Source organism: Protomyctophum parallelum, assembly GCF_964188405.1.
Source record: "Protomyctophum parallelum genome assembly, chromosome: 6".
Taxonomy (NCBI): Eukaryota; Metazoa; Chordata; class Actinopteri; order Myctophiformes; family Myctophidae; genus Protomyctophum; species Protomyctophum parallelum.
Window position 1 is genome coordinate 26961509 of NC_139701.1, and position 15870 is coordinate 26977378.

At 42.9% G+C, this 15870-nt stretch overlaps 2 protein-coding genes across 2 annotated transcripts in view; one reads left to right on the plus strand and one right to left on the minus strand.

Moving 5' to 3' along the window:
• Nucleotides 1-1805, minus strand: part of faf1 (Fas (TNFRSF6) associated factor 1) — a 103164-nt gene extending 101359 nt beyond the window's left edge. The window contains exon 1 of the mRNA XM_083768005.1: nucleotides 1503-1805. Within this exon, the coding sequence (XP_083624131.1) occupies nucleotides 1503-1565 (63 nt within the window). The 5' untranslated portion in view covers nucleotides 1566-1805. The remainder of the gene's footprint in view (nucleotides 1-1502) is intronic.
• Nucleotides 1806-4902: 3097 nt separating this feature from the next.
• Nucleotides 4903-10023, plus strand: cdkn2c (cyclin-dependent kinase inhibitor 2C (p18, inhibits CDK4)). The gene is made up of 4 exons (XM_083767460.1): nucleotides 4903-5138; nucleotides 5549-5686; nucleotides 7850-7985; nucleotides 9238-10023. Exons 3-4 carry the CDS (start codon nucleotides 7854-7856, stop codon nucleotides 9604-9606), a joined length of 501 nt encoding a protein of 166 aa, XP_083623586.1. The 5' UTR covers nucleotides 4903-5138; nucleotides 5549-5686; nucleotides 7850-7853; the 3' UTR covers nucleotides 9607-10023.
• Nucleotides 10024-15870: the final 5847 nt, after the last annotated feature.

Sequence of the window (15870 nt, forward strand, 5' to 3'; positions counted from 1 at the left end):
TTCCGCGGCACAGGAGAATTCGCAGCGGTGTACGTTGTAAACTAGAGTTCACACATTCAGAAGCCCTCAAACGAACAGAAGCCCTCAAACATCGCAGAAACCACGTTACCGAAGGTATTTATGTCCGCGTTCCATCATTTCCATACGAAAACACATCACCGCACAGGGACCCTACGGGTCAGCCCGGTTCGGTTCGGATTGGGCTGACCCAGGGGGTTCCGAGAGGGGCTAGGTGTTGGGCAAGTTTGGTGTATCTTTTGGTGTCTGTAGCTGAAACTCTTAACCAATTGAACCTTACCCTTGCATCCATATTCTGGGGGAAACATCCGGCAAAAATAGCAGATCTACAATTGAAATGCATCACGATGCGTTGTGAACTTGTAGATAGTCTATTTCTGGCAAAGATATAGTTTAGAACTAAAAACAGGAGGGGGGTCTAGTATGAGGTCTATACTAGGCTGCTACTGCTAGTAGTAATTAAGTGATAACACATCCTAAAGATTGAAGATTAATGTATTAACTGTGTCTAAATTACCTGGGCAAAAGGTTTTAACTTGAGCTATTGCAGTTCAAATGACTACCTATGACAATGGTGAGAACAATAGGTTTTTAGCTAATACATTTTGATATTACATGGTCTAACCATGGTCAACATCATCATAAATTAATTCAGTCACTTTCAGTTTAACCTTAAATGATCTCTAAAGAGCTGGATTCTGGAATGATGCAGAGTAACTCGGCATCCTGACGTCCTGCGCTTGCAACTAAACTCGGGCTAATGGCTGCCCCTGGTTTGCGACCTAAACAATAGCATAACAGCTAACGTTAGGTGGAGAATCAGTTAGCCAATGCTACATGTTAACCATAGATAACGCCGGGGACATTAGTTGCGTTTAAATGACATGGTGCAAAGGCAACTATAGCCAACTTGTTGTCCTAACCAAGTTATACTTAATTTACCATGTATATGTTTAATACATGACTGATGACATCTCTCTCCGTGTTACGTGTTGTCTTGTCACAAAGCAAACCTGCCACTACATCACTGGCTGGATAGGTTATTTGGGCTTTACATTTTATTACGTCGTATATTCAACTTAAACGCGTCGTGTTTGTTGAGATACGGTCGCGCGAGTAATAATTAGCCTTTAACTAACGTGGACAAGTACCTCTCCCGAGACGTCACCCGCCAACATCGGAATATGTGACACAACTAATGAGCACAAACGTCAATCCACACAGTTAGGTTGGTTGTTGTGTTTATGTGGATAATAGGACGGCTAACGGCTAACTGCATTCTGTTTCAGTTAGCTGTCAGACGGCTATAGCTAGCAGAGCTCAGCTCCAGTCCCACTGTGAGTCAGCTGTGTGTTATTGTTGTTGTTGCTCCTGCTGCTGCTGCTGCTGACACGTATGACAATCCTGCTGCAGTTGATAAGACTTACTGATCATATGCGTTTAGTGCCGAGTGAAACGTTTGATTCTGGGAGAGAAGAACCCACCTGAAAGTCAGCCAGAATCATCTCTCGGTCCATGTTGCTGGTGTCGCCGCTATCGGAGGCCATGGCAATGACTGGCTAAACGCTGTTCTTTCCCTGGTGCCTACACCGCTTGTCTGTTGTCTCACAGACAGGAGGTGACTGAACAATGTTTACGATGAACTTAGGTCAGACGTGGCGATCCGTGGGGGCTTCGTAAAATGCAAATATTACACGCTGTACCGTCTAACTAGTTCCAGAAAAATCTCAGAATATGTAAACTCCAATGTTCCCTCTACAATGTTATTCTCTACTAGCCCATTCTTCTTTTCTTCTTCTTCTTCTGAGTTTCCGGCAGACTAGACGGTCGGAGGCGTATTGCTGCCTCCCACAGTTGGTCTTTGGTACTGCCCACTGTTTTTATATTATCTGACCTTACAGCACTGATGTTCCACAGGTCAGATTTCTAAGAAATGCAGGATGCCCCAGTAGGCAGTAGCACATCAGGGAACGTCACATTTATCTCAAAAGTGTACCCAAAGCACTACAAATCATTGAATGATCGATTGATTGAAGCATTTCTTAACAGATTGGAGAATTACAGTACATTTCAAGCACAACTCAATACAAAACTGTTAACTCTGGACGACACCATAAAGCATTACACTTGTTTACAATAGGTTCCACCATGTTCAATTCATCATAACATTTAGAGACGAACAAATATACACTTCTATATAGCCAAAAACAGGAAATCATCATAGAGGGGGTAAAAAGGGAAAAAAAGGGTGGGGTATTCAGATATTACGGGGGGGGGGGCAGTTTCGAATTGCAGCCGTCCGTAGGTGCCCTTTGAGAGCAGTTTTGAAGGAGTCAAGGCATTTGCATGTCTTAATGACTGGCGTTCCACATTTTGGTGGCATAGGAGCAAAATTAATTTAGTCCCTTGTTTGTGCCGAATCTGGGTTGCACATGGTTTTTTGAACTCCCTCTGGTGTTGTGGTGATGTGGACTTTGTTGACATTAAGGAAGTATTTAGACATAGGTACATGGGTATCTTGGTGGTGTATCGAATCTTGTGGACCAGACCCATTGCAAGATATTGTACTCTGTCGTCAACCCTAAGCCATTCCAGCATGTCAAATTGGGCAGGGTGAGGTGGGTTCGGGGAGTGAGGCTTAGTAGTAGCCTGACCAGTTTGTTTTGGGAAGTCTGGAGCCTTGTTTTCATGTGCTGTACAGTTCCCGCCATTCAACTGCACTTCACATTTTTCGGTGAAATTGCTTAAGTTCACGCTACCCATGTTACTTAGTTACATCTTAAATACTAGAGTAAAACTATCAAATATGCATGCAATGTTTGGGAAAGGGTGTGTTTTCACAGTAACATATCTGTGTACAAGTTATAGTGTCAATGAAATGGGGGATGTAACTGATTGTATGTGGCATGGCCAGACTAATATCACTGTGTAGATATTTTAGTTTTTTAGTTTTAGTTTTTCCTGCAACAGATTCGTCTGGTTTCCAGGCTAAATGACATGATGACAGGCACAATACTTGTTCAGCAGCCTGAAGACATGGCAGTGGAAACTTGGTTGTCTGGTAAGTGTCTTTGGGACACATCACTGAGGATACAACCCAGGTGCATCCATGCAATGTCTTTTTGTTTGACTTATTATATTTATAGTGACTCAGGAATAGACTGTGACAACCAGGAATAGTCTGGTGACCACTGGAGAAATGGGTGGCAGCTGGAATGTAGACGGCACCCGGGAGCAGTATGGGTTGGCGCCCCTTGCAGGCTGTGTCTTCCGTGAGGAAGAAGCCCAACAAACCCACTGCAGTGAGGACTTTAGGAGGGCCATTCATGCCACAAGCGGAGCCTGCAACACCACCATGGGCCAGGTGGAGCCTGCAGAACCATTGCGGCTCGAGTATCTACCACTCCTGAATGAGGTGCCTGGTGCTGGGAGTGCAGGAGTGGACCTGGTGAGACGTAGGAGGGGACCGGACAGGTGTCAACCCACAGAGCTTAGTCCTTCCACGCGCCAGATTGATGCGATCCTCCCGCATACCCAGTCCTGGCAGAGTAGTTCAGGAGGAACGGATTGTGTGGCCCTGGTTTTTCCCTAATGGGACTGATCGAGGGTAGCTACTGGGACGTAAGTCGGGACTTGATCACCCCTGGCTGGGTCACCTGAGTGAGGGGTATGATGTTGCGAGACCCGAAACCCCGATGACCTTGGTATACATCACTGAGGATACGTCCCAGGTGCATCCATGCGATATTTTGTAGATGATCCAGGCACTTAGCCATGACCTTGGCATATATTACCGGTGGATAAGCTCACATCTGATGATGTGCTGGATCATCTGCACCATCCTCTGTAGCACTCTGTTGTCGAGGGCTTTTGCAGTTGCCTAGGCTGTGATGCAGCTAGACAGGATACTTTGGGTGGTGCTGCACGACCTGAGGATGCGAGAGCCACCTAAGCCTGTAGAACGTTGACATTGTTGGGCCATTTTCACCACATCACCACACACGAATATGGCCTCAGATACGATCCCAGTCTGCCCGTGCATGCATGTGTCGATTCTGTCAAAGTATCCCTGAGCAAAACACTTAATTACACAGTGCTCCCTGGGCAAAAGTTAGGATGGGTAAACAAAGGCAGAGGACAAACTTCACATTATTTGATTTGATTTTGGTAAAATAAATACGTAGTAAACAATATAACTGGCCTGGGCCGTGGCTCAGCGGTCCAGGCACCTTGGACCAGTCCAGGCACCTCGCTGGTAATCCAGTCTGGCAGTGCGCTGCAGGTTCGACTCCCGATCCCGACGGCCCTTAGGCTACTGCATGTTACCTCCCCATCTCTCTCCCCATTTCCTGTCAGCCTATAGGCTAATGTCTGTCCCTCCACAAAAAAACATTAATAAAAACAATATGACTTATTGTTAATAAACCCAGGTTACATATAAAAGCGTAATAAAACACTTTTCCAATGTGGACACTTTATGATTTTTATTCTGCTGAAATAGAATGACTAGCCAACTTATAAGAGTATGAGGCCCACTGAGTCATGTTTTCTAACGCCAGAGGGCGCTATGCGCTTATGCAAACACACACACACACACACACACACACACACACACACACACACACACACACGACTGAGGTATGACGTTGCCGAATTGTAGCTACTGCAGCAGGCTCTACAGCGGTGCCGGAGCGGCGAAGCCTATAATAACACACGTGCACGTTCCACATCATTCCACAATCCACATCATTCACTGTGCTATCAGTTCTTCTGGTTCAGATACAGTTAACATCTGCTGTTGCACATAGTCCCGCCCTTTATTATCCACTGTTGTCCAATCACGATTCCTGATAAATATTTTCAAAAATGCTGCAAGGCTTTTCTTTTAGCCTAGTGGGATATTCAGCCCTATTCAAACCATGTGAATCTAATGAATTGAGTCTCGATTCACTGTTGCCATGATCATGTCGGGTACTAGGATACGCGTATTTTCGGGGACGCAGATGGCGTTTTAAAGAAATTGGACTGGACATTACCGTGATCTGATGCAGTCACTATTGGCAGACCGAGGCTACTCACTAGGTCGGATTACCTCTGGTGCAGGACCAACCGTCTCTGTGGTAAGGCTACCCTAGCCCTAGCATTCGTTGATCACTTTGACATGTCGCTATATCCGTATAGGCTACTATACAGCTGTCACCACTCACTCATCACCAGCCTGTCATTAGTGTCATAGTCTATCGTTGTTTAATGGGATGTCCTTTATCGCAAATCATCCGGTAGTGGAGGCAGCGTTTCAAGAACTAATACGTTATTAACTTATTACGTTGTGGCACTATCCTTTGAAAACGAGCGGGAAATGACCAAAATGTCATGGTAGGCCTATATCACTATCACAGATTCACAGCCTATCATTCCAACCCGTTACTTACAATCCATCCATCCTTCCATCCAACCCGTGCACTTCGAAACGAAACCATATTTTATTTCCATATTTAGCCTATTCTGTTTTTATTCTCTCTTTTTTCAGAGTAGCCGGATTGATTCGACGGGATAAAAAGGACACGTTGCAAGTTATTATTGAAACGATTGTTTATATGCAGGCTATGTGGATGAGGGTGACGATAACCGAGCCCGATGGATGGCTTTTTATAGCCCACCATTGAAAGTGAGTTGTGTGAATTCCATTTCAGCTCTTTTCTCGTGAACAAACATCTTTGCACGTTATTTGCAGACTGAATTGCAGACTGATTACTAGGCTATAGACTATATTATAGTAAATATAGGAGGCTATTGATTAACGGTAGGAGGATTATCTTGACAACAGATAATTGCCTATATATTTATAGGTATTGTAGCCTATAAAGCAACAAGATCCCTGGAAATGTAGCATATAGAAAATATAGCATGAATAAAATCTAATAAATTAGGCCTACAATAAATCTGCTCGGCTATATTGGTCCACCTTAAGGACTATACTGCCTGTATCGACATGTAAACAGAGCTTTTTTATATATAGGCCTATACGTTCTCCATTTTCAACTGTTTTATTAGGCATATATTTTGACACTTGCTTTCTGCTTTGGCAATGTAAACATATGTTTTCTCATGGTAATAAAGCTAATTTGAAGTTAAGCATGCACCAAACAAATTGGTTTGGTGCATAAATTATAGCCTATGAGTAGCCTATATGTTATATATTAGGGCGACAACATGTCTCGCAGGTTAGCTGATGTTTCATGATAGCTTAGTTGGTTCTGTGAATGAATTACTGCAGCTGTACCACACACACACTGGCACACTTACTTGCTTACTTGCGCGCACATGCACACACACACACACGCACACACACACACACACACGGCGCGCACCCACCACACGCACACACACACACACACACACACACACACACACACACACACACACACACACACACACACACAACCGAATATCCAACTGTTTGCCCCAATAGCCATGCAACCCCAGATTTATTGTCTTTTAGCCTAGATTGTATATTATAGGCTAGGCTTATTGTTTTCTATAGGCTAATTTCCCGGGATCTTATTGCTTTAGGCTATACATGTATAGCACTTCCTATAAGAATGGTCAAATTATCTGTTGTCAAGTTGTTTCTCCTATATTTACAGACAACATCACATTTTGTAACAGCTCTTAACCAAATGAACCCGGTGTTGTTCCTTTCTGGGCATGTCATGTGTATGCTATAAGTTTGTTCCCATCATTGTGATGGCTGCCCACCAGTCGTATATGATGGCACCATCCTGTACTCAAACGCAACTGTGTCTGCAGGCAGTGCAGGCTGCAGCTACATTATTAAATTAAATAAGAGGGAGGGTGTACAAGTGTGGGTGCAAGTGTAGTTCGTCCTCTTGGTCAACATCTTCCCGAGAGACAATTGGTCTGATATTTGTGACTCTTGGTAAATTGTCATTGTGCGTACAAGTAGACCTAGTATTAGACTAACTGCTTGACCAAAGAAACGTCAATATAATGAAGTCAAATAAATTATGGATTAGCATTAGGTCAGGTTGAAATTGAAATATATTGTATGTCGCCTGGCCTGGCCTGCAAAGAACTATATATCACTGTAAATCCCTGGAACATGTGACACGTTTAACCGAAACACCATGTGTGTAATAATAAAATGCCAAGTGTTTATTAATGGTCATGCAATACAGTAAACACGAGTTCACTCAAACACCTCACGAGAACACCTAGTGTTCAAATTTTAAACACCTATATGACTGACTTTGATTGTAAAAACTAAACACGTTTATGTGTTTAAAAAGTGTTACAGGGATTAAACATGTTCTTCTGTTTATAATCTAAACACTGTGACACGTTTAAAAAGTGTTACAAATATGTGTTTAAAACTGTTTATAACCTAAACGCTTGGGTTTAGTATATGTGTGAGTTGTGAATTATCTTGTTTTAAGCTTATTATAGTATCAATATGTCTAAGTTAATACCAATTGGTAAAATCATGCACAAATAGTATTAAGCTTTATCATAATTTCAAATTAATTTGAAATGTCATCTGCAAATGTGTGTGTAGTGTGTGTGTGTGTGTGTGTGTGTGTGTGTGTGTGTGTGTGTGTGTGTGTGTGTGTGTGTGTGTGTGTGTGTGTGTGTGTGTGTGTGTGTGTGTGTGTGTGTGTGTGTGCGCGCGCGCGCGTGTGTGTCAGAGAGAGAAAGGCCACGTGGGCAGCCCACATAAGAAGGTTGTCTTTTCTCACTTCATTTAGTTCATTCACATTGACACTTGACATTGATTTTGTGTGTTGCTGAATACCTTTTTTCTGTTCACAAGAAGAATGGCTGAACATTCACCAGTTGACAAGCTTACCAGCGCATCAGCTCAAGGAAATCTAACGGAAGTAAAGTGTTTATTGCGAATTGGAGCAGATGTTAATGGGTACAATAGATTCGGCAGGACTGCATTGCAGGTTAGTATATTTATTTCAAAATAATTACATTTTTCAATTACAATTTATAGGCATTTAGCACAAAGTAGTAGATGATAGCCAAATGAGTGCATGTGGACTTATAACTGATTTATAAACTAAATCTAAATATTGATTATTAACATTAATTGTTCATATTTAAGCTTCATCAGCAGTATCAAAAATTACATGCAGAAACGTCATTTGCAAGACAATGCAGTAAATTTCATAATTTGTTTTGACTTTGATTAATAGGCCTATACATACTAAACCCAAGCGTTTAGGTTATAAAGGTTATAAACACTTATTTGTAACACTTTTTAAACGTGTCAGTGTTTAGATTATAAACAGAAGAACATGTTTAATCGCCCGTAACACTTTTTAAACACATAAACGTGTTTCGTTTTTACAATCAAAGTCAGTCATATAGGTGTTTAGAATAGGTGTTTGAGTGAGGTGTTTGAGTGAACTCGTGTTCTACTGTATTTTATGACCATTAATAAACATTTGGCATTTTCTTATTACACACTGGTGTTTATGTTTTAAATGTGTCGCATGTTCCAGGGATTTACAGTGATGAATACATTAATGTCCATTAAATCGCAAATGCAGATTTGGAATATTTAACCTATACATTTTACATTTCAATAGTTGTAAACTATATTTTCAGTTTGCAATTTCATTTTAGCATTTATTTCCAATAGGCCCGCCTGCCTGAGACTTTATACTATATAGGCCTACAGAATAAAGATAGTGAAGTATATTTGTAGTGAACATAATAATAATAATAATAATAATAATAATAATAATAATAATAATAAACATGATGATGTCGGTCATTGTGAAACAAAATGGTGCATGGTTCCTCAATATGGGTGCAGTGGCCATGTGCTCAGAATCAGGCTGCATGGGTGCCTTTTGGTGTTTTCCTTATAGGATGTCCCCCTTTGCGTGCGGGGACAGTCCCTCATTTCCAAGACTTTTCAGGCGTCCCACAAATTGAGCCCCTGTCCCACATTGTGACTGTCACTGTCAGGCAGCATCAGTGTCCAAATGCTTTTATTCCCCCATTAGTTGGCTTTCTGTTGTAAAGCTCTCTCATCGTCTCTTTTCATGCAAGATGAGTTTTTGATAGGGATGTGCCGATGAGACATTTTGGCCGATATCGATATCCGATATAATTAATCGCTGTTATGGCCGATAACTGATAGTATATACATAATATATTGTATTTTGTCGTCATTCTCATATCCAGGTGGTGAAACAGGGAAACTCGGCTGTAGCCATAGCTTTGCTGCAAAGGGGAGCCAACCCAAACATCCGTGACCCCTGCTGCAATCTCACCATAACGCACGACGCTGCTCGCGATGGTTGGACTGACTTGGTGCGTGTGCTCATTGACTATGGGGCAGATGTGAACCTTCTGGACCGCCACGGTAACCTTCCTCTGCACCTGGCCGCCAGAGAGGGCCATTATGAAGTGGTTCAGCTGCTGATTGGACGCACTACAAACCCAGCTTTGCAGAACACCCAAGGACACACGCCTTATGGCCTGGCCCTCAGCTACAGTAGAATGAACATCGCCAATTGCATCGCAACCTACACTGGGTTACAGATTGATTGAGTAGGCTAGACCGGCTTTCATAGTGACTCGAGGAGATTATAAATCATATCGCCGATGTGGGTGTGGCGGCCTATATATATACTCTAATTTGTATGCTCGCTTAATGTGCCGCGAATTAAAAAAAGAAGAGCTTTCGTATTGTGTTTGACATATACTTTATGGGTAGGCATATAGCTCTGGTCCATCCATAAGGCATCATGGACCAGAGCTTATAGGCGTATACGGTCGCCCCTTTTCCATCTCGCCTCTACCTAGCTGTAGCCTAAATAACAAACATAATTCATGTTGATGATTATATAAAATTTATTATCATATTAATTTATCATTGTTAAGTTCACTCTGGAGTCTGTATATCCACGAGCATGATGATGCCATTACAAAACGGCCAAATGGAATAAATGTGTTTAATAAAACGAAATTAACTGCTATAATTAAAGGTCCTAAATTAACTTAATTAAGAAGTCACCGTCTCTGTGTCATGTTATTCTTTCTTAATTTTACAGAGTATAGAGATCGACTATACTATACAATTAAATACATCTGTAAAGATAATTTCAGATTTCAGAGAGGGAGGGGAAATACTACATTTCCCGTAGGCTATACTGTCTTTATGTGCTATTTATATTATTATTATATTAATTAAGCTGCAATGTCTGACGAGGCCGGAGCTGTGCCCTGTAGGCAAATATAGCTGCGGTCACTTGCGGTGTCAAATTAAACGCAGCTTGACACCGCCGCTCACCTCATCATTGATGGCCTATACAGACTATAGCCAGGGCACCGCTCCGCGGGTTCATATAGAGACTATAGTTTAGAGTAGGCTGGCTAGACTCTAGAGAAGCCAAACATATACGTTGGCGTATAGGCATTAGGCCTATACTATTATTATGTAGGCTATATGAAGCGGACCCAGCTGGCCATGAACAGGTTGAAGACTGAACTGATGATTTTGAAGTTTCTTTATTAAATCAACGTAGAACTGACAAGAGAAAAGGCATACAAATGCATCATAAATCAGATACAATAAACATCCATTATCCAACATCTCATTATCAGTATAACAAACAAGTTCCGATAAACCACATAATTAGGCCTACATATATCCCATACAATATACTATAGCTTAAAACTACTATATCAAATGCCATATGATCAACCACCACAATAAACCTCAGACAATAAACCACAAGAATAAGACCCAGTCAGACCAAATAAACATTAAAAGAGATTCACCCAATTGTCCCCTTTCCAGCTGGGTGCTAAAGTGCATGGCATGTGCTTCATTGTATGGCGTCCATTTGTTTCATAAAGTTTGGCCGTGAGTCCTTTCCTTAGGCCTTCCTTTCCATAAGCCTTGAGTGACCAAACATTCCATAAACACAATTTGTGTACAGGTCCCATAGTGATGCCGTTCTCGCTCCTCTACCACTGAGGCCCTTTTATTGTCTACTCCTGCTATCTGCAGCACCATATGCTGGGCGTCGGCAGCACAACAGGTGAACTTGATCAACCTATACTCAGTGCCCATTGATGTGCTCCTGAAGTTTGAACAGGAAACTAGTCAAATAAAGGTCTGCAAGACCCAACATGGCAGGAACCCCTTCACAATAAAAGTTTAACCATCCCGGGGTCCGGTACAGGCTATATAGTTAGTTAAGGCTACCTGACCTGTACAATATTTAAAGACCACCTTGAACTGCAGCATCATTATCAGTGCCAGTCAGTTTTTGAAAAAGGTGGACCCTCTTGTAAACAAGTGTAATGGTTTATTGGGTCGTCCACTCACAGGTAACAGTCTTTGTATTGAGTTGTGCTTGAAATGTGTAATTGTGCAAACGGTTAATCAATATTTCAATCAATCAATCAATCAATCAATCAATCAATCAATCAATCAATCAATAAGTCACCTCACCTGGGATGTATCCTCAGTGGGTCTCCCAACATCATACCCCTCACTCAGGTGACCCAGCCGGGGTGATCAAGTCCCGACTTGCGCCCATGCATAGCTCAACCCCTCACCCAAAGACGGCGAAATACCACGGATTGCAAATAAAATATATATCACTATAGGCTACTGTCTACTGATGATGTTTGACGACTATTTATATGTATTTGATGTATGTGTAAATCACTCTGGAAGCTAAATTCTATAATAGTTCAGCCATTGTGCTTTTAATGATATAGCTATATACCCTCGATGGCTCAATCAAGGACTATAGGCTCGTGGGTTGACTGCTCTCACCAGAGCGGCTCTGGCTCTCACCAGGTCCAGCCACTGTGCATGCGTTGCACGAGACTCTCAGCACCAGGCACATGAATGGTGGATTCTCGAGCCGCAATGGTTCCGCAGGCTCCACCTAGCGTCCTAGCCCATGGTGGTGCCGCAGGCTCCGCTTGCGGCTTGAATCTGAATGGCCCTCCTAAAGGCCTCACACAGGCTGGGGTGCCAACCCATAGGCCTATACTGCTCCCGGCCCCCGGGTCCCGTCTATCTATCTATTATAACAAGTGAGAAGTTGTACCCAACACATGGCAAGAAACCCAAAGCCACAACAGCTACGTCGCTATTGCAACACCCACAACACCATCTTACACACTACACTCACACACACTCACACGGCAGTGACGTCACACACTTACCCTTCGCAGTGTTGCAACGCTATCTCCTCCTATCACGCCGATCGCCAACACTGAACACCACCCGCCAAAGAATTCTCATTGCACTGCCACCAAAGATGCCTCCCTTCCACACTCACGCCGCCAATGCATTTGTTTACTACAAACACTTTCGGCCCAAGCACCCACACCCCCGGAACACTAACCACTGTTGCCCCAACAGGCCCTGCAGAAACAAGGCCTTTCGCACAAATTCGCCAGGTCTATGCAAGTGAGCACAAATTACATGTGAGAAAATTAATTCACAAGCCCACAAATGCCATTCAAATGCCATTCAACACACACTACGACTCGCTTACAATTCGCGAACCTGGCAACTACTACCCGTCTTTTAATTGGCAACTAGCTCTCAGCCACTCCAACCGTTCTGCTCTGATTCTGAATGATCTGATCTCCGAGTCTCCCTGTCCGCAGGAGAAGAGAAGGAGAGGAATTGTCGCCTCACGATTTTGCTTATTACTTGCGCAAGCAGAGCGCGCAAGTAATGTTTTCGCCCGGTCTCTTCCGCCGTGACAGCTGTCCCGCCATTCGATGTTTATGCAGAAAAACATCAAATCTGTGCCTGTTTTGCTGGGACCAAATGACCACAAATGACCATATTTCTTACGTCATCATTTACAGCTAGTCATACGTATACTATATACATAATCAGTAAAAATAAAATAGCAAATTGTGCCTGATCTGCTGTGACCAGAGTACGTGGTGTGTATATGTATGACTAGCTCTGAATGATGACGTAAGAAATATGGTCATTTGTGGTCGTTTGGTCCCAGCAAACCAGGCACAGATTTGCTGTTTTCTTGCATAAACATCAAATGGCGGGACAGCTGTCACGGTTTTTGGCGCAAAGTAACCACAGTATACCGCTAATCAACTTACAACTACACACTCTATATAGTATATATGTATACGTATATAGTATATGCCTATATACTATATATATACTATATATAGTATATGCCTATATAGTATATGCCTGCTTTGCTGGGACCAAACGACCACAAATGACCATATCTCTTACGTCATCATTTAGAGCTAGTCATACTATATACATAATCAGTAAAAATAAAATAGCAAGTTGTGCCTGATCTGCTGGGACCAGAGTACATGGTGTGTATATGTATGACTAGCTCTTCACCCAAACTTATATAGATAGAAACTTGAATCATACTTAATAATACTAGGTGTTTATATGCATAAAGTAGGTAGGTAGCAAATAAAAATTATACATTTCAAACGTTCCTTCACAGAGATACTGAGATTTGACAGTTTACAGCGGTCGAAAGGACTTGCGCGCTCTGCTTGCGCACTAGTTGGCCATTTATGGCCTACTAGTGTGCAACAAGCAAGTATGCACTCGACAGAGTGCAGTTCTAGTTCCTTCTAAATCTCTGTATATAAAATTTAGATCACTCAGCGAATCTCTTAGTTACATCAACATTGTTCTTCGACAGTACTTGGTTTGTGCCTAAGTATTTACGATTACACAACTTGCTATTTCGCCTGCCAGCCATACTGCCGAGTACTTTTGATTGCGCACACACACACACACACACACACACACACACACACACACACACACACACACACGCACACGCACACGCACGCCTGGCTTGCACACACACACACGCACACGCACGCCTGGAAGCCACGATCTCTCTCTCAGTACTGCCACACCAGAGTGGAAAACCTGTTTTGCGCTGCCGACAGTTTCGGCTGTCGGCAGCCGAAAAACCGGGTTTTTAGACAGCTGGTGGATGGAGAAAATGCTCCACTTCCGCCGACGATTTGCGCGACGGCCAGCTTACATCTGACGCTCTCCTCTGCGTCAGATGTAAGCTGCCGACAAGCATAAAAATGAAGTGTGTCACCCGGCAGTAGGCACTAGCCAATGGAACAGATGCAGCCTGCAGCCCATCCACTGGGCGGGTATTCACTTATAGTTTTCTTCTTTCACGGAGTCAAACGCCCCCTGGGAGGGAATTGTGAAGCCATGTCGAGGGATACAGGACAGGGAGACATCTGGGCAGTGGGCACCTCGAAGTAACATTCTGTCCAAATTGTTAACAAAACATTGAAAAATCGTCTGAAGAAATGTAAAGCAGTGGTTCTCATGTTTGCTTCACATCACCCCTGTAATCTTTTCATCCATGGCACCCCTGGCTGAATTACATTGTCATTTACTGTAACCCTGATCCATGATGACATTGAAAATAACTTTATACTTAATAGCCCGTTCTCTTCAGCCTCCACAGCCCTTCTCATCATCATCCTCCTTCTCCGTGGTGGTCTAGTGGTTAGGGTTCGGCTCTCTCAACCCCGCGGCCCGGGTTCGATTCCCGGTCAGGGAACACTGTTTTATGATGAATTCCTGTTCTGTTCTTTAACTATATAGAAGTGTCTATTTGTACGTCTCTAAATGTTTTGATGAATTGAACAATGTGGACCCTGTTGTAAACAAGTGTAATGCTTAATTGGGTCGTCCACTCACAGTTAACAGTCTTTGTATTGAGTTTGTGCTTGAAATGTATTGTAATTCTGCAAACTGTTAATAAATATTTAAATCAATCAATCAAAAAACTCCTTCTCACCGCCACCAACACTAGTGTAGCCTCGGCCAGGAGGCGAACCCGGGTTGCCCATTCCAATGGCACGTACGTTAACCAGTCGACTAGAGAGTCATGACTCATTAGCCAAGTAGCAACGCAGCACCATATAGCCTACACTAGAATGTGCCTTTGTCTGTGTCAACATCTTGTCACTCACTTGTCACTCACGCCCACTTTGCCAACCAAGAAATAGAGGACTACAGGCCATTAAATAGGCTTCCGTGTGCGTCTCCTCTCGGGACCGCCCAAAGCCCCGGAAGAAATCAAAGTGTCGGTTGCCGACAGCCGAAACTGTCGGCAGCGCAAAATCTTTTTCCGCTCTGGTGTGGAAGGAGAGTCTCTCTCTCGCCACGCAACACACACACAAACAGTCACACACACACACACACACACACACACACACACACACACACACACACACACACACACACACACACACACACACACACACACACACACACACACACACACACACACACACACTGTGCACACACCATGCAGGCTATACACAGCGCCAGCGAGACAGGACGTTATAATCTTGAGTTTAATTAAATAACTGTCTTTCTCCGCACGCGCACACAGCATTATTCAAGTGAAATGCGTAACGGCAATATTGGGCTAATATAGGCTAACAATACAGGACGTTATAATCTTTCATTAAAAAATAATCAGTTTCATTAAATAACTCTTATTAATAAGTCTTTCTCCGCACGCGCATGTGCGCACACAACATTATTCAAGTGAAATGCTACCCATATGTGGGTAGCCTACAGGGATTTACCGACGGAATGAATATATATATATATATATAATCATCTATACCAGGGCTGCCCACACTTTTTTTTACTTCAGAGCTACTTTCAAAACGACCAGCTCATATACCCACCAAATAAAACTATCATCCCATTGCTGAAAATAGTTACAAAATGTAATTGAGGCTACATACAGTGGTGTCCCCTTCGTCTGTACCAGGCTGACT

Coding starts and splice junctions, on each gene's coding strand:
- cdkn2c (XM_083767460.1), top strand. CDS start 7,854: ATGGCTGAACATTCACCAGTTGACAAGCTTACCAGCGCATCAGCTCAA. Junction 7,986..9,237: donor TCGGCAGGACTGCATTGCAG/GTTAGTATATTT, acceptor TCTCATATCCAG/GTGGTGAAACAGGGAAACTC.